Below are 18,857 nucleotides of genomic sequence, written 5' to 3'. Positions count from 1 at the left end.
GTGTCTGAAGTCCAAGATTAGCATCTCCCTCCTCTTATCCTGCAGTGGGGTATAGAGATGTTCTGATTTTGTGCAAAGGCACCTAATACACAGCCAGATGCTTGTTGCCTTGAAATATTTTGAACTCTATCCAAATACCTGGATGCCTTTTAGGCAGGCAAAAAGGCCTGGAGCCTGCATATCATCTGCAAGGCAAGACTTGACTGTTAAAATGTTGGGGTTTTTTTATGGTGAGCATGTGAATAAGTTGCATTTTGGGAGCTCTGGTTTAATATTTTTAATTTTCTATTCAAGATTTACTTATTTTTGTTCCCTTTATAAGGGAGCATGCACTTGTAGAACAGATGAGGCAGTTCCTTTCTCAGGTGAGGTTACAAGAATGTTAATTGAGGTTACCTTCTCCACTTTACAGGAAGATGAGGGCTTAGGTAGGTGCAGCAAGGTGCAAGTGTTGCACTTAATGTTCCCAAGGGAGTGCCATTTGATTCATTCCATTTGTTCCTCCCAGGCTATGTTCAAGAGAAATTGTGAATCCATTGTTTGGAGGACTTGAGGTGTCTTTGAGCTGTCCCCAGATCTACATTCCTAAACGTTTTGTGATGGTGGTGATCCTGAGAAATGTGAGATTTTGCATGTTTTAAGGGTCGAATGCCACACACCATCCCGATACAGCTTGTGTAACTGTGGCAGGTGGGACACTGTTGGTGTTCAGCACAAGTCTTACTGCGAAAGAGGAGGTGTGTTACCACTGCAGTGTTGAACACTGCAATGCCCCTTTTAATGATTTATCATCCTTATCAAATGACACATGCATCCTGAGTGGGAGTTTTGCCTAGCTCTGCATTGCACAGTTCCTTTTGTAGAAGAACATAGCAAACTTTTTTTTTAGGTTGGAGACGAGGGGGAAGGGGAAAAACCATAGTGACATAACTGTTCGTTGGTGTATGCAGTTACAGCTTTCTTCCCAGCATTGGCTTAATTCATCTCACAAAATCCAGCCAGAGATTGGTTGCTTTGAGAGCTGTCCCACCAATTTCCATGGTGAGAGAGCAAATATTGCTCATCTGGGCTATTAAGCGCTCAGTTGACTTCTGCATTTTGCTATTTCACTTGTGCTTTTTGATCATAGCCTCATTCTTGGCTGCACATTCTTTATTATTTCAGAGAGCAGGAGATGAAATCAGCTTAGTGCAATCCCAGGGCTGCTTTATAGGATTTCCTTTTTGGAACACCAATGCGAGATGTACCTGAATAGATTATTTTGTTGTTGGTGGTGTTGTTTAGACTGTCTCTCAAGACCATGTTTTCTGGAAGACCTCAGCTTCCCGTGAGAGCAGTTGTTGGATGTGATTTGTGGCTGAGTGAAACAGCAGGTTAAGAATTGTTAAGGAACTTGGAGTAGCTGTAAATCCTACTAAGCAACCTCCCTAGAACTAAGTCAAAGCATCTGCATAGGGGAGTGGTGGGAAAAGAGTCACTGACTTATATTAAAAGAAACTATTCTTTTTTAATATTTGTTTCTTTTTCATTACATCTCCTGAGTCTATTCCCACTTAAAAAAACTTTGAGATTGCATGGGTCAGTAGGTCTCACTAGCATCATATTCTATGAGCTGCTGACAAATTTGAGACTAACATTAAATAAAATGTTTTATGCAACCATAGTAACTTTCAGTAATAGTGAAAATGCAGAATTAAAGGGGTGCTGTTAATTTATAATAGCTTTTTCAAGTTTCAGTGTATAGTTTAACTTTGTGACCATTATCAATGTCTCTGGCTTTATAAATTAGTTTATATTTTTGAATGGTGTCCTTTGATCTTTATCTGACCTACAAAAACAATGAAGTTGATCACTTGTAAGATGTTATGAAATGTACAAAACATGCAAACTGCAAACTAAGTGGGGAAAACAAATTAAAGCCTTCAGTGTTTAATCCAATTATTCAATTATTTAACAATCTAATTATTCAAAACTGACTTAGAAAACTAGTTGTATGCAAATGACTTCCCAGATATAAATGAGCATATTTTCCTTGAAATACATGATTTGGGTGGACTTCTTAAGGGCATAATAACACTAAATCATAACAATTTGGACAACAACTGAGTCTCTGAAGCAAGAGATGATGTCCCCTCTTGCCCTGTCCTGTGGAAGCATCATGGGTGTGAGCATCCAGAAGGGTCACAGCCAGGACATCATCTTCTCTCCCAGGTTCTGCCCCTTTACAAAATACACGGGGTGTCTCCAGGCTCTTTAAGGCAATCTTTATTCAGGTCTCTGAAGATACTTCTCTTGCCTGACCCAACAGCGGAACAATTGCCAGAGCAGTCTTTAAATAGTGGTGCCAGTCAGTGTTCCCTTTGGGGGAGTGAAGTCCTTCATATTGATTATTGAGTAATTCCTCAGTAAAAGCAATTATTCAGCTCAGCAGTATTTGTCATGTAGTAAACAAGTCCGAAATTACAAGCCGCCACCAGCAAAGCAAGAAAAATACAATAACCCCTCACCGGTGTAGCTGAAGAAATCAGACCGAGCTGCACAAGCAGTATGAATGGCGTGGTGTTAAGGCAGGCACGGCAGTGCATTCTGTACATCGCACGCTGCGCACCTGTTAAGACAGGTAAGAGTATTACCATGTTTCCTGGAGGGAGTGCCGCTGGTGTCCAGCTCCTGAGCGCCTGCTTTCAGGAGCATGCTTCTGCGATGTCACGCTGAGAGGCTTCTTCCCTCCTTTAACCTTCATCTTTCTGATCTTCAGAAATGGTCTGTTGAGCAAACTTGCCCAACAACAGATTAATTGGCTAGGTTGTTGGCCTGACTTACAGATATCCTATCCCTATTCTCAATCTTCTGTGTCCAATTCAGCTGATTATCTCTAGGGGCATAAAACAATTTGATATTATTCTAGACAGACAAATATTTTCTCTGTAGCTGGCTCCTGCTTTGGCAGTTTGGCCAGCTTTTTGGTTAGGTGCTGGCTAAAAAAGTTCAGGGAAGAATATTGCTGAACTTAGAACTGGGTGAAGTGCAGGCGATCATGGGTATCTGAGAGCTATTCAGACTGCAGGTGTGAGGGGTTTTTCTTCCCTCATTTGTGCAATAGAAATTTTCTTATAAGTGTGGCTGCGAAAGCAATCAAAAATACTTTTAATTTTGTGCTAATGAGCTTGGTTGACAGATAACACATATTCAGTTGAAATCTATTTCATCCAGACCTTAGGCTTTAATAATATTAGGTCTAATTTTCTGTTTTAAGATTTGGTATAAAATAGGTACAAAATTAATAGTGGCTTGGAATAGATCCTTATTAATACCAGTTTGCACAGCTCCAAGCAGATTTCACCGCAAAAGCATCTCTGTAGAGTGGCTGTCTATGCAAAATGCTTTCCCCTTTCCCTGTTTTTGTGGCAGATGGTTTTGGCTGTTTCCTGGAACACATGTGCACGGATTGCACCGTGTTTTTATGTGCTGTCTAAAAGGATGTGACGGGGCTGGGTGCGGTGGGCTTTGAACTGAAGCTGCTGCCCGAAAAGTCACAGCTTCCACAGAATTTACCTTGGTGGCCTTCCCTTTTCCTTGAGGAAAAGCGGAGAGGGTGGGCAGGCAACAAGGCTGCGGTGAGGAAGAAACGCATAGGAAGGTTGCAGATGGCTTGTGGGAAAGTCAGCCCTCCAGTCCTTTATCCTCTGGGGAGAGAAACTACTTAGTGCAGTGGGGCTGTGGCTGAAGTTCAAAGTGGATTGATGTAATGCTCTCACTGATGAACTTACCGGTGCTGCAGGGAGGGCGATGCTCTGGTGCTGGCCATTTTTATTTTCTTCCAAAGCCTATGAAGCTAGCCTGCCTCTGATTCCCCCCCCTCCCCCGCTTCAGAGTAGGTAGTCCTAGTGTGATCATCAAGTTGCAAGAGATCAAGGTGAAAAAACAATTGAGGAGATTAATAGTGACAGCCTTGTTTTGCTTTTTCTGACATTGAGAAACTAGTTTTTAAAAAAAACATTTATTTGCAAGGGCTGAGTTACAAACACTGTTTGCTGGTGGTGAAGTCGTCTTCTGTTCAGATACAGTCACAGGTGTAAAGCTGCCGTTAGTGACCATTGTGAGAGTAAAAGCTTTGAGATGATATGCGTAGGCGGCTCTTTCACCCAGCACTGTCAGTGCGTAGAGTTTCTTTAGGAAAATATATTTCTTTCCCTTCTGAGCCTTGGTGTACCATGCAGTCTGAGCTCTGGCTGCGGCGAGGGCACAGATGCTGCAGGCTTTATTCTGCTGTCGCACTCAGTCGGTCAGAGTATAATCAATCACAGAAGAAATCGGATGATTCAGTAAAGCTTCTGTCTGTCTGAAGTCAGCTTTGCAAACCAGATGATGCTACTTTCAAAATGTAACACAGCTAAAATATCATTAATCATTAAAATTAATGGTGCCCTGCAGTAACTGCTGTGACTGTGTAGTCCGTGCTCAGGTAGACCTCGGGCGCTGCAGGCAGTGAGGGGGTGATGCTGTGGCAGTCACGGAGTGTCCCGGTGACGCTGCTGCCAGGCTGTGGAAAGCAGGCATGGCTCAGATGAGCCACTCTTCAGAAGTTGTAGAGCAGGAGCCTGCACGTACAGCTCAGTTTACTTCTTATTTAGCCAACCCAGAAACATAATATTTTTGGTCCATAATTTTTGCGTGTTTGCTAATGATGGTGATTGCGAAATGACCCGTTCCACTCAGCAAAGCACAAGTTGGCACTGTTGCCCTCGTTCTTCTTGAGCACCGAATTTAATCCCCAGTCTCTGTTATAAAGTAACCAAGAGCTCTGTTTTGCCCCTTGCGCAGCACTGAGTTCCTTGAAAGTCTTTTACCCTTTACACTCTCTCTCCCTCTTGTTTTACAAAAATATATTTCTGTAGGGATAAGTCAGTTGATGATGATGTCAGGTGGGCTCACACATGAAATCAGGAAGGCTCTGTCAGTGTGTGCGTGTATTTATTTACATCCCACGCCCCCCCAGGAAAAAAGTTTACCAAGGCGCCAAAGCACCAAGTCTGGTGTTCTTTTGGGGAGTAAAAAGTATAAAATTAAACCAGGAGTTGTGTTATGTTTAGGAATGACAAAAGTGTGTTGCTTTCTCTGAGTGAATCCTCTGCCAATTTTACACTTGTAGAGTCAAATTTTTGTCATAAAACTACACCCCAAGAAGAGCGCGGCGCGGAACACGTGACATGGCAAGGCGAGCCCTCAAAGGTGCCTGTGAGGCAGCCACAGGACAGAATTAAGGTCTGTGGTATGCCCAGTGTGGTCCTGTAGCTACAGGCGTGGCTGTAATGCCATTGCTGGTGGCTGTCCCGGCAATGGGACTCCTGATTCTTTACTTACCGTTGTAACCTAAATACTGTAATTGTTCTTACAAAACTACACAAATAACCGAATTTAGCCTTTCATACTGTAATGACAAACCTGATGCTCCTCGTGCATCGGCAGTGTTTAACCCAGCACCCTAACCACTTGATCTGTCCCCACCTCCTCGCCTGGATCACCTGGCAGCAGGAGGGGGCTGCTGCGGCTCCCAGCCCTACCCGGCCAGACCATCAGCGGCGCACAGGGAGTGCATGGAGGCACTTGACAGACCTTCCCAGGGGCTGTGACAGTTTCCTATGCTGCTCTGTCCCCAGAAACTATTTCTCACACCGTGGCTTGCTACTGCCTGTCGCTCCAGTGTCCCCGTGACCTGGCTCTCCAGAATTTGTCTGTGCACCTATTTTTGTGCTGTCACCATGCGCCTGAGCCACCTGAGAAGGCGGCTGACTTGCCAGAGTTTTAAGAGAGCTTCCCAAGCATGACAGCTTTCTTGCTGAAGAAATTTAAGTGTAGTAATGTGGAGTTATTAAGGATGTATATTTCTGGAAAGTTCTTCCCATGTAGAGCCAGCAGCCTCTGTAAACCAGCCATAGGCGGAGCCGCACCATGCGCCCTGGCTGTAGTAGCGATGCCCTCTATGTGTGCAGAGAGCGGTAGTGAGCACCCTGGCAAATTTAAGAGCTACTAAAGGTACACCTGTGTGATTTCGTGCAGGAGGTTGCAGGAGGATTGCACACTGTCATCGTTACTTTTTCTTTTCATATTTTCACTGGGAAACAGGACAATAATCAAAATCATGTCATGAGGGTCTAGGTGACCAGATAGCACTAGGGACCTGGTAGCTCCTGCTTGTGCTTCTCGGGATGTTCTTCCGGGTGCTCCTGCAAATGTCACAGGAGAGCACCCGAGGCACAGCACGTGGTCTCTGCAGGAAGCAGCTGGCTGCGCCTGGTGCAGGGAGCTATTTTTACCTCTGTACTAGGGAATTCATTTGGGAGTCTGTATCTCCGGCTCTGCCAGATGGATGTTTCTCAGAAGTTTGGCCTGTGGGTATACATAAAACCGTTGTTGCCTTACCAAGAGCAGTGGTAACACTGGCAGCGTGGGGGTCTTCCGGAATGCCTCTCAGCATCATACAGTTAGCACGTTCTATCTTTATTTGAGTCTGAGCACTGCTGTAGTCAAGGCCTAGCTTTATGAAGCTGTTCTGCAAGGAAAATAAGAGCTTTCCACATACTCATGCCCTGAGCAAGAAAAATCTGTTTTCTCTTTAAATGAAACGTTGTCCTTGTCAGTTGTCTTGTTCCACATCATCGGGGCCTGTGCAGGACACCAGTCTCCAGTGCCATGGGGCCTGCACCGGCTACGGGCTCCTGCTCCGTCTAGCACGGCCAAGGAAACACGAGAGCAGCCAGCGCTTCTCTCGTGCAGGTCCCAGTGAGCACATCTTGGCTGAGGCGCCCTGCAGCAGCCGTGTCTGTGGCGGTACCGCTGGGCCTGGCTGTCTGTTAAACTCCCTGGTTTGCATTTCTCTTTAGAGATGGTGCCGTTTAGTGCTTTCTTCCTTGTTCTTGTCCAGGGATGTTACTAGTCCCTGTGTCCCTGGAGTAAGTGGAAAACCCCCAACACGACAGAGGGACATACTAGCCCATTTCTCAGAACTCCACTTCTATCTCGTAACAGAATTAGTGACTTAGTCTGTCTGAAGTTAATCCTTTCAATGTGTTAACTCCAGACAAATGAGTCCCTACACTGCTCTGGCCTAAAGTATAATTAGGCTTTCTATAAACTTAGGGCACTTCTAATTGAAATAGCCATGAATCAGAACCACCTTTTGTGGCATTTGCTTGATTGTATATCAGTGCTTTAATAGTAGAATTCAGCTGTTCCTGCTGATCCTGGCTGTAGAGTGAGGATCTTTGTGTGTGCAAGGTAACTCACTGTTACTTTTCTCCACCTGTTACTGACAGGGTAACTGCATGTCAGGATGGCAACTTCAAACCTGGAGAACCAGCTACAGAGTGCCCAGAAGAATCTGTTGTTTCTCCAGCGAGAACACGCCAACACGCTGAAGGGGCTGCACGCTGAGATTCGGCGCCTGCAGCAGCACTGCACAGGTAGCTGCGAGAGGATGCTGGTGCCGAGTCGGTGCTTAATTCTTTTCACAGGAATGGAGTAACTGCTTCCTACCTCACTAGTGACCCCTCAGCAACCAGGCCCCACACCAGGGGATATTTAGGGTGATCAGCAGGTATCTCGGGGCACAGCTGTGTGATCATTAAGCAAAGAGTGTTTGTTTTTAAAAAAAGCAATGAGTCACCTAGTATTTCCAGTTGTGTTACAGATTTGATAATTTGCAGTGGATCTCCTACTATTGCTTCAGGCGGGGGGAAGAGTTAGCTATATTTTTATTGAAGTATGCCATTGTAAATATGCTCACCAGGTGGGGTGTGGGGGTAGATGATGATGTTCTAACAAAAATAAACAACTTTTTTCCTCAGATTTAACCTATGAGCTGACTGTAAAGAGTTCAGACTTGTCAGGTAAGGAGTACCTAGCATTTTTCTTTTAATGTTCATGTTAAACTTCCTCATCTTTTTCAATGTTTATATTTTCTCCATTACAAGTAGGTGAGAATACTTGGCACTTGGGATGTTGACTCTATAAATTCTAAAGGTAGAAGAGTAGTTTTCTACTTTCTAGACTTACTGTTATTTATGAAGCCAATGTCACAAGTTCTTTACCAAGGCCACATAGGAAGCCTGTGAAAGAGCCAGGAACAGAGCGTAGAACAGCTGACTCCTCTCTCCTACTGGGCAGTCAGTTCCCTGCATGCCATATGGGAACATGGGACGTGAATTTCAGGAGCAGAAGAGTGAAACTATTATTAAAACTTACCTGGTACTGTAATTACAATGCAAAGCTTTTATGTTTATACATATATATATATATATACAAACACACATATATGTGTGTATACACAATAGAGTCTAGTTATTGCAGATGTGTTATGTTATCAACAGGTGAAGCACAGGAATAAAATACTCTCCAGGAGTAACCTCCTGGATCAGGGACGGTGTGGGACAAGACACGTATTGCAGATAAGAGAGAACATGGGCAAATCGAGCAAAGCAGCTGAGTGGCTTTGCATGCACTCAACTTTATGCCTTGGTGTTGCTCAGATGCTTCTCATCACAGGATTTTCAGAGTAGGTGATGTATCAGTGATGCCACGGCGTTGATGCTGTGCCAAGCTCAGACACTGCCCTCTGTGGAGGGGACAGCACCCCATACGTTATAGTCGATAGCCCTGTGACAGAGGGTGCCTGTTGTTGGAGAAGCTCAGGCTGCTGGTCACTGCTAAACAGCTGGGAAGCCGTCTGGCTGTAACGACCAAGGAAATAGTGACAAAATCACCCCATGGTGTTAGGGCAGGGGTGCTGAGCTGGTCAGCCTGCTTGTTCCGATGGTGTGCAAGAGGCCCTGGTGTTCCAGGGTGATGTGTCATGCTCTTGTGAGGAGGAGGCAGCCAGGCTGAGACACCAAATCCCCAAGAGCTTGCTATGGTAGCAAAGCCTTAGTGAAGAGGCACACCTCTGCCTTAGAGTCACGGGCTTCAGCTGCCCATGGAGCGGTGAAGCTAAAGCCCGAGCATGTCTTCTTGGAGAGCCACGACAGCCACTCCATCACGCTCTCCAGCCTGTCTGGCATTTGCAGTGCAGAAGTTCCCGCTTCCCAGTAACCAGAACCGGAGAAGTTCCCAATAACCAGAGAATCTGCAAAATGGCTCAAATTTTGGGCAAGTTCAGCAAGCATGGTTTCTGTAATCCCTGTTCCCCAGAACACATGAAGCATCTCTACTTAATATCAACACTATGAAACGTTGTTAAACCATGGTGAGTGGCACTAGCTTGTCACCATTTCCTTAAAAGCTGTCCTGGTGCTTCTGAAGATGAAGTCATCTTAAGAATATTAGCTCAAGTTAGGCTTTGGGATTTCTCTTATGGCTTTGGGATGGCAAAAGGAACCCTACTGTGCTATTTTACTTAGTGGCTATTTTTAACTTGAGACACTTCCGTTTTTCCTATTCTAGAAAATGGTAGTTCGAGAAGTGATGAACTCAAAAGAAAGTGCGAAGATCTTGAAGCTCAGCTAAAAGTCAAAGAGGCTGAAAATAATGAATTACTGAAAGAACTCGAACAAAAGAATGCAATGATAATGGTGCTGGAAAACACTATTAAAGAAAGAGAAAAGAAGTATTTGGAAGAGTTAAAAATGAAAAGCCATAAGCTCAACATGTTGTCAAGTGAACTAGAGCAGAGAGCGAGCACTATTGCTTACTTAACTTCTCAGCTGCATGCTACTAAGAAGAAGCTGATGAGTTCAGGTGGGACTTCGGAGGGGACCCCTTCCGGCAGTCCCGTGCTGTCCAACTATAAGCCGTCCCCTCCCAAAGATAAACTGCCGGAGACGCCACGGCGCAGAATGAAGAAGAGTCTGTCGACGCCACTCAACCCCGAGTTTGAAGAGGCCTACAGAATAGGATCGGATAGCCGGAAGCTGCTGTTAAGAGAGCCTGTGGATGCCATGCCCGATCCCACCCCGTTTCTCTTGGCCAGGGAGACAGCAGAGGTACATCTTATTAAGGAGAGGCCATTGGTTATTCCTCCTATTGCTTCAGATCGTGCACCCGGTGAATCGCACAGCCCAGCCCGCGAGAAGCCACACAAGGCACACATTGGGGTGGCGCATCGCATCCATCATGTTGCGCCAGCCCAGCCTCAGCCAGAGGTCGAAACACTGGCAGTGGATCAGGTCCATGGAAGTAAAGTGGTCAGAAAGCACTCAGGGACAGACAGAACTGTTTGAGTTAAATCACTGAAATGCTCTACTCTGTTGCTCTTTATGCACTGTGATCCTGTAGGATAAATAGCACCTGCAGTAAAGTTTCTTTTGATGCCCCATGCATGCCAAACTTCTTCCAGATACATCATTAATAGATTATGCTCCTCTAATGAAACCTAATACGACTGTGTTCATATGGCAAGGTATATAACTACTAACTGCTGTGGCCAAATCAGGGGTACCTGACTGCTTGCTTCTGAGCACTGCTCCATTTATTGTAACTACACGTGTGGACAAAGGCACGGGCTGCAGGCTGCGTTATTAACCGACCTTAGTGAAAACAAACTTAACTAGAAACCTGCAGCGCTATGTATTGGCTGTTAACAGTTGAACTGTCAGTGGTTCTTTTGTCTTCACTGTGTATGTAAGCACTTCATACACGGACACTAACCTCCGTGGCAAAGCCTTTTCCACAGTAGCATTGAAAATAATGCAGATGTACATACACTTTAAAATGAGCTAAGGACATCTTTTCTGTCACATGCATATGCTCTCAGCTGCAAATTGTGTTCAGTTTCTCAAAAGCCTGAGAGTCCCAGCAAGTGTTATCTGAGTAATCCTAAATAAATACTTTGGTTTGTGGCTTTAAGTAAAAAGGGGGAGAGGAGGATAAAGCACTCTTTAAAAGGGTTAACGATCCTCTTCCTGAGTATGAACACTGGGTTGGTTCCTTCATTTGTTTTTGTTTTTTTTTTTTAAATTGAATGGCTCCATCACACATCATACACTAGTCAGTACTGCACTTGTGGCACCTTCCACACTGGCTCAGAGCTCCTTTTCCAGGGAGAAAAACGAAACTGGCTGTCCACTATGGAAATGGTTCTTTATGCTCTAACCTGCACTTTTTTGTGTGTGTGTAAAGGGATTATTTTTGTTTCCTGAAAAACCTTAGTCTTGTTCTGGGCATTATCAGACAGTGCTGGCTTCTGCTGACTTAGAAACCTGAGCTGTCCCTCTAAAATGTGTGTATTTAAGTTCTAAATCTAACTGACGTAACCAGTTCATACAGGAGGAGAGCCTGGCATCCTTGACTTTTTCTCCGTGTGGACTGGGACAGACTTGCCTTGCACTTGCCCTGGGTCCCCTACTCCTTTCTAGTAAGCAACAGGTAGACCCTACATCTGTTAGGCTACTTGATTATTTTTTTATTATTACTGTTTTTTTTTTCTAGGAAAGAAAGGCATACTGAGAGCTGTGAGAGTATGTAATTTTGGGAAAGGAGCACAGATTTGACCATTTTTCTTAAACTCTGATCAGCACCTCCAACTCACCTCTGCTTCACTCTTGTCTGCAGCCTCTGAGTAGGACCAGCAAGAAACAATGGCTCCCAAATGCTGCTAAGCTTATGATGTGCCTTCAAAAACTTGGAACGCGTAATCTCTGTGAAAGCTGATGAAGGATCCCTGCCTGCCCTCCCTCCTTCCCCTTGCCAGCTGTAGTCTGCCCCTCTTAAGCTTTTTCTGCAGCTGTGTGTTGGTGTGTGTCTCCCTCTGGAGCCTTGGATCGCTGTCAGCTTCCCCCACAAAGGCACTGGCAGGATGACAAAAGCTGTTCTTCCTAACTGTGGTACTGCTAGATTTCCTGTGCAGCATGACAACTTACAGCAGGGTTGTTCCCAGTCAGGGAGGGTTTGAATATCCACTGGCCCTAAGGCCTCCTGCGCCCAACCCCCGCGCACCCTCACCACCACCCAGTCGCTGTGCTGATGCCCAAGACAGACAACCTCCGTGCCAGTTGCGTGGTAGGATTTGTTTCATGGCTGGTGGGGAGGGATGGGGAAAAGCTGTGGTCCTGGAAATTGGTTGGTTAAAGAAAGCTTGTTATTCTGTGGATTACTGTTTTTAAGTGTATTGCATTAACCAGCAGCGGGTGTGGTGTTTTCTGGTGGTTGTTGCCATATTTTTATGGCACTCTGTTGTATGACTGATCTACCCTGCCACTTGTTCGAGGATGATGGAACACACCGCTTCTAAGCACAGCGGAAGCGATGCTTTGGGCAATTAAAAACATTTCTTACAACTAAACAGGCAAACCCTAGTCTTTGTGTGTCCGAGACTTATTACCTCTTTCGTATATGTGTACCAGCTTGGAGCCTTTCTGAAAGGAAATGCAAAGTACGAAAATCACTTTCCTCTTCAAATGTGTTTATTGATTGGGTGGTATCACACTATTTAAAGTCAGACATGGCTGAGTGAACACTATCCCACCCATGGTGTGAATCTTTGCCTAGTGTCATCCCTCCCCAAAAGGGTTGGATTCTGTGGGAAAAAAATGCAGCGCTGACGTCAGCCTGTCAGTCTGAATTCAAGGTGAGACAAACACCTTGAAGGACCCAGTGGGAAATGTGCTTTGTAGTGTAAAGATCAGCTTCAAAAACAAGGCCGACACCCATCGCATTCCTTCTCAGGGAGGTTGTGTACACAGGCGTCCGGAGGGTGTTCTAGGGGAGCACGGAGGAAAGGACACTGAGTAGTGCTTGAAGCAGTGCACGAAACTGGAAATAACAAGGGCCTCTAGGAGAGATGATTGTCCTCAGACATTCACTTTTTTGTTATAAATCTGAAATAACTGACAGCCAGAAAATATAAATGTGTCATTATCTGGTGATGGGAAATAATGAAAAGAGCAGTGGGATTTAAAGAGTGTTCCAAGACGGCTCCATCTTGCCTGAATGGAACAGAGGCAGCAAATGTCTTAACCCCCTTGAGTTTAACCCCTAGAAAGGAAAAACTTTAATGGTGGCTAACGTAGGAAGTGTTAAACTGCCTCCTTCACGTACTAGTGGTGGTGATAAAATACTGCTGGTTGTGCTAAGAGGGAAGGGATGTGAAAACAGAAGCAGGTCCATGAGGGAATCGACCACCAAGTCCCCAAAGGGGCGGTACCTGGAGTTTGAGCCGGTGCGCTTCGATGGGGATTATCTTCAGAATGGGTAACTCCACCACCAGGACCCCAGGCTTGCTCTTGGTAAGGCAGCCGTGCTCGGTGTCCCAGTCTGCGCCTTCCAGAAACAGACCGGAAACAAAGCAGCCTGTACAGGCAGAAAATGCAACACCCTGTGTAAACCCAGCTGCTGTTCCTGCAGTAGCAGTCCTTGGCACTTAGCGTCATGACAAACCTCACTTCATCTTTTCAAACCACAGCTACACAGGTGTATTTAGCTGTGGTGGTTGGTTTTACAACACAACTGTCACCTACTGTGTTTAGATTTTTTTTTTTTTCAAATTAAAATTGTCTCTGTTGCACTAAACATGAGAAACATTGTCAGGAGTGAATACTGATTGGTTTGCAGTTCTCCCCTCCCCCAGTGGGGGCCAAGTAACAGCCAAGTTCTAAGAGAGGTTTTTAACTCCTGTGGGGCTGCTCATGGGATCATTCTGACAAAAGGGTTGTTCTGGTACAAATCCCAAGCGTTTTGATGAAATGATAGTAAAGATTTAGCAGAAACAACCAGCTTTTTCTTTTTCCTCTGTTCCCAATCAGGTCTAGTACTCAAAGCATTGCTTGGCTGTCCCCTTTACCCAGCGTTTGTTCTATTTAGTAGTTAGAGCCTTGCTAGTCATAGAAATTTCATAAAGATATATTTACACAGTCAATCATACATAGTTGTATTTATTTTTACTTTAAATATACTTCAGTATATTACTTGTGGTGTAAATAAGCCTTTATAAACCTGCTAGGACTGGTAATGTTCTAGCTATTAAGACAAAAGAAGAGGGAGAGGGTGTGCACAAGGAAGGGGGTCTAAGTTCAAACAAGTGCATGTGGGTGAAAAGAGAGAAAGAAAGAAGCTCATGCTTCATGTTTGCAGGGGCTCAGCAGGAAAGAGAAACCAGAACTCAGCTCCTGCCCAGCTTGAAATCACGTGGACTGTGAAACGCATAACCTAGGGTCCTGACTGTGGAGGTATAACCCAGGTCAGGCACTCAGCATGCCAGGCTGAGTATCTCTTAGTTCTCACCAAGTAACTAGTTCATTGTTTTTGCCAAATTATCAAAAAAAACACCTACCTTGCATAGACCCTTCAGTGATGTCTTCTGCAGTCCTGTATGTGGTGACCTCTGTGTAGAGCGTGGAGTGGTCCAGGGGCCACTTGTTTTTCCTGCAGGTGGCTTGGACAAGAGCCGTCAGGTACGACTCCGGGACGTGCAGGCCTGAGAGCCACATCACCTTTGGCTCACACTCGTTAACCTGCAATCACAGAGGACAAGGTGCAGCACCTGGTTCTCCCACCACACGTAATGCTCAGCCCCAAGGCCAAAGCTTTTTAGCCAGTGGCAAGTCTGTCGTGCATCCATAGCCACACAGTGATGCGTTACTGTTCCAGGTGGTGATTGGCATTAGTTCAAGTGACCTGTCTGAAGCAGTGTGTGACCACTGGCTTCTGCACCAATTTGCAGAGCGTGTCATGCAGATTAACAAAACAAAAAGCTTTCTGGAGGCACTCACCCAGCTGGTGTACTGGTTATACCGAGCTCTAAAGAAAATAATCCAGTTTCCAAGTGTTTTGAGCGTATCGGGGGCTAGCCGCCGCCAGATTCCAGGAATCTGTCCGTTAAAGAGAGCCCGAGCCACATCATCCAGTTCACTGCTCATTCCAACTTCCCCAGCCAAGGCCTGGAAAGACAGTGAGAGGCTGAGTGCCAGCCTGGGGCAGGTAAAGCCTGATTTCCTCCAGCTGCCGTGAGCAGCGTAGCTGTGCTCTTACTTACACGCTGCAGTTCAGCCAGTGACTTTGCCATTCGACTGATCAGCTTGTTAAAACGTTCCAGTTCCTGTAACAGCACCACAGTTGTGGGGGAGATCTCTGGTCCAAAACCTTTCCGTATCTGGTCAAGATCAAATATTTGCGGGATTTTGTTTTCTATATCCTTAGCAACATTTGCAATATAGTCATCTCGACTAACTCCTGTACCAGTTTCACCTGAAACAAAAATGGTTCCGTGAGACTAAATCTGCATCCCCACGCAGGGTGAGGTGAGGTGAGGCACTCCTGCCATGCCCTCCACACGGCTGCAGCGGCAGTGCCAGGATGCGGGTGCCCCAAGGTGGGCTGTGGGGTGGCTGGTATCACAATCCTCATGGCAAGGAGCTCGCTGCCTCATCTTTTATAAATAAGAAAATTCAAAGTAATGGGGACCATACCTGTTTGGGGCTGCAGCTCAAGAAGGTGAGACCATATATCACGAACTGCTTGTGTGTAATACCCAATCTCAGCATTTGCATGAAGACCAAATACCTCTGGGGTATTAGCGAGTGGCAGAGATTCTATTGCCTCTGTAATACAAAAAAAATGCTTCCTAAAGGTGCCATATATTAAACCACAGCTGCCAGGCAAACAAGAACACTGCAGCAAATGCCCTGAGTGATTTTTTTTGTTATTGCTTTGCTTGAAAAAAAAAAAAAATTTTTAAAAATCAAATGCTATAGCTGGGGGTTGGAACACTGCAAGGATCAACTAAACATTTTTAAGCATGAAATGCGTGCGCGCGCACACACACACACACACAAAATGTATCACTTAATGAAAAAATTAACATGCTGTTTACCTGGGGATTATTATTTTTTTAAAAGAAATGAGGAGCGGGGCGGTAAGCTTACAATTACAAAGGGCTGCTCATGTAAAGTAAGAACAGTCTCATCAGTGGATTACACCACTGCAATACGTACACAGTGCCTGACGGTCCTTCTGAATTCTCAAACCCAGCAACAGATACATGGAGAGCACATACACTGTAAGTAGACTTTTTTTTAAATTCTAACTTATGTGGCAGGAAAAGCATTTCTTACCAACAAAGTCATCTTTTACAGTCCCTTGTGGAATTTTATAATCAACCTTGTCATTTTTATAAAAATGAAACACTTGGAATGTGTCAAATATGAAATCACCAAGGTACTCATCCATATAGACGGTCAGAATGCGACGATCAAAGCTATCAATTGCGCGCCCTCCGTACATGACCTAGAAATTAGTTACATCAACATTACAGCACTGGCTATTGGGGCAGCAAATACAGTTTAAAAAAAAAAAAAAAATCACTGAAAGGTCCAAAACACTTTTTGCTTTTGCAGCGACTGCATGGTTTATAGTATCATATATCAGCGAATCGTGTCATCATTAAGGTTGGAAAAGACCTCTAAGATCATCTGCTTCAACCATCATCGCAACACCCGCAGGCCTAAGCCATGCCCTGAAGTGCCAAGCCTACACAATTTTTGAACCCTCTCCAGGGATGGTGACTCCACCACCTCCCTGGGCAGCCGGTGCCGGTGCCTGACCGCTCTTGCAGTGAAGACATTTTCCTTAATAACGAATCTAAACCTCCCCTGATGCAGCTTGAGGCCGTTTCCTCTCGTCCTAACACTGTCTCCCTTAAGGGACACCAGGTACATCCTCTCTCGCCCCCTCTCAAGACGAAACAAGCAGGGAGTATTTGGACTTAGTCTGGAGAGAGCTGCACTCACAACCAGGCCTGGTGATTTATGTGCAACAGTACCTTCCTTGGCTACCAGCTCATGCTCCATTGTGACGAAGTGCTGCAAAATAACAGGTCCCTGTGCGGCTTCATGTCACAGCAGCTACATTGAACTGTCCCGCTACTATATAGCACATACCACATACAGCCCTGCAAGAGCTTCAGAAATCTCTGTCCAGCTCTCACATCAGTAATGCTACACTGTAAAGCTGTGCTGCTCAGTACCGTTCATCAGAGCATCCCAAGGGCTCTGCCACTCAAAATTAATTAAGCACCGTAACTCCCTTGCTGTTACACACAATGGCCCTATTTCATGGAGACAATGAGATTAAGTGACTTGCTTAGGGCTACACAGGAGTTCCAAGAGTGCCCAGGAGAGATTCTCAGCCAGCTTTACTTGATGATACAGCCCATGCAGAAAGGAAGCTTCATTTATCGGGATTCTTTTACCATCAAGTGTTCCTTAGTGACATTGCAGGGACTCACCTCACCAATAAGATATTTGAGACTGCTCCAGGGGATGTTATCATCATTTTGTTGGAAAGCTTTTGTCAAGTATGTGTTGAGAATTTCCATGCAGACCTAATAAAGTTGTTGGAACATGTGAGAAGACAATTCTTAAGTCAGCTATGCATAGATTTTACTTAACATAGTTCTTGTTTGAAAACTAACACTCATTTCTCTCTCAAATAATTACAAATACTTAAATCCTCTTAAGAAACCCACGAGAGAGGCAATGTAAACATAAAGGACTGGGAATCTGATTAAATTTTAGTGGCCAAAATTGACATTACAGAAGAGCAGGAGTCTATGTGAGTTCACAGCAGCAGAAAAAAATGAGGCAAAATGTTATTGTGAGAAAGGATTAAAGCTGGATAGATTATATGTTTTCAAAAGTAATTTGAGCACCTCAAGAATATAAGAGCCATTGTAATGATCTTCTTACCTGGAAATCAGATTCATTAAAATCATATGGTACATTCCAGCCAACCTTCCCAAACTTCCTTCTCTCCTGAACAACAGCATGGAAAAATGCCAAGACGTAGACTAGGGACTTATAGGCAGGATGCGGGCACCGCTCTAAGGCTTCTTGGGGAATTCTGAAGTAGGTGGCTCTCATATTCAGTTTCAGACCATTCGGTGGTTCTGTCACAACCTATCAAAATAATTAGGGACGCCATCAGTTACTGGATAGCCTCAGGAAAATAAGCTGTAAATATATCACGCTCCCTAATCTGTACAATGCAAGCTTGAAACTTTTGAACAGCTTTCCAAAGTCATACCAATATGGAATTTTTTCTTAAGTAAAGACGACAAACCAAAATTAGACCTTTTAAGTTTGTCAAGGTAAACACACATATGTCAAGAGAAACTTGATATTATTTTAGAAACAGTCATGTTATTGGAAAGAGATTAATATTTACCATACTTGAGGATCTAATTTACTGAAATATTACCACTACTTTTCTATTTTGGGGTACCCTACATATCACCACAGAAGATGGCTTAACAGTCTTTAATATGGCTTTACTGATGATGAAACCAAGGCAGAGCCAGCTTCCTGGCAGCTGTTTCTAGGCACTATAAAACGTTTGTTCTCACTGCTCGTGGCTAGACCTAGAAAGTGCATATTTGCAGTCTTTTAAAGATACATTCGCGCTCACTTCTCCCCACTGCAGCACTAAGTGCTGCGGGAGGTGAATACTCCAGAGCTGGCATCGATACCCCAGAGCACATATGGGGTGGATCTGTCATGCCACTGCTTTCAAATTTGTGAAATAAAATGATTATGTTTACAGGGCTGGTTCACCACGACAGAAGTAAAGCAGCAATAGAAAAGAACATTAGGACAGCATCATGGCTTGTGCCTTCAAAATAATCAGCTCAGCTTGCTTGTGATAAATGCTGCAGCCTGAAGGAGCAGCTGGAAACCATTATCCTATTACAGTGTCTGCTCCACTGGCACTATTGCCAGGCTAGACAGAGACCTCGGTTCTGCACTTCAGCATCAGGGCTGACAGGACTATTTCTGTCTCTCCGGATATTCCTCACTTGTGGCGGGATTTGAACCTAAGGAGCATTTGTCACGTTTCCAGGTTTACTCACAAACCTCTACTCTGAAATAACTGCT

General features: G+C 44.7%; 2 protein-coding genes across 8 annotated transcripts in view; one reads left to right on the top strand and one right to left on the bottom strand.

The window, feature by feature from the left end:
- Nucleotides 1–12,274, top strand: part of CCDC92 (coiled-coil domain containing 92) — a 139,594-nt gene extending 127,320 nt beyond the window's left edge. For all 6 annotated transcript variants that reach the window (XM_075110347.1, XM_075110351.1, XM_075110350.1 and 3 more), the window contains 3 exons: nucleotides 7,317–7,463; nucleotides 7,848–7,889; nucleotides 9,439–12,274. In XM_075110347.1, coding sequence (XP_074966448.1) covers nucleotides 7,334–7,463; nucleotides 7,848–7,889; nucleotides 9,439–10,214 — 948 coding nt within the window. In that variant the 5' untranslated portion in view covers nucleotides 7,317–7,333 and the 3' untranslated portion in view covers nucleotides 10,215–12,274. The remainder of the gene's footprint in view (nucleotides 1–7,316; nucleotides 7,464–7,847; nucleotides 7,890–9,438) is intronic.
- Nucleotides 12,275–12,383: 109 nt separating this feature from the next.
- The window catches only part of DNAH10 (dynein axonemal heavy chain 10), a 58,043-nt gene continuing 51,569 nt past the window's right edge, over nucleotides 12,384–18,857 (bottom strand). For both annotated transcript variants that reach the window (XM_075110364.1, XM_075110365.1), the window contains 9 exons: nucleotides 17,673–17,882; nucleotides 17,213–17,308; nucleotides 16,041–16,212; nucleotides 15,396–15,527; nucleotides 14,963–15,174; nucleotides 14,700–14,867; nucleotides 14,261–14,441; nucleotides 13,136–13,281; nucleotides 12,384–12,690 (listed from right to left, as the gene is read on the bottom strand). In XM_075110364.1, coding sequence (XP_074966465.1) covers nucleotides 12,544–12,690; nucleotides 13,136–13,281; nucleotides 14,261–14,441; nucleotides 14,700–14,867; nucleotides 14,963–15,174; nucleotides 15,396–15,527; nucleotides 16,041–16,212; nucleotides 17,213–17,308; nucleotides 17,673–17,882 — 1,464 coding nt within the window. In that variant the 3' untranslated portion in view covers nucleotides 12,384–12,543. The remainder of the gene's footprint in view (nucleotides 12,691–13,135; nucleotides 13,282–14,260; nucleotides 14,442–14,699; nucleotides 14,868–14,962; nucleotides 15,175–15,395; nucleotides 15,528–16,040; nucleotides 16,213–17,212; nucleotides 17,309–17,672; nucleotides 17,883–18,857) is intronic.

This window comes from Phalacrocorax aristotelis, chromosome 15 (genome assembly GCF_949628215.1).
Source record: "Phalacrocorax aristotelis chromosome 15, bGulAri2.1, whole genome shotgun sequence".
Lineage (NCBI taxonomy): Eukaryota > Metazoa > Chordata > Aves > Suliformes > Phalacrocoracidae > Phalacrocorax > Phalacrocorax aristotelis.
The sequence above is the reverse complement of the archived record's forward strand: the minus strand, read 5'-3'. Positions and strand labels throughout refer to the sequence as shown.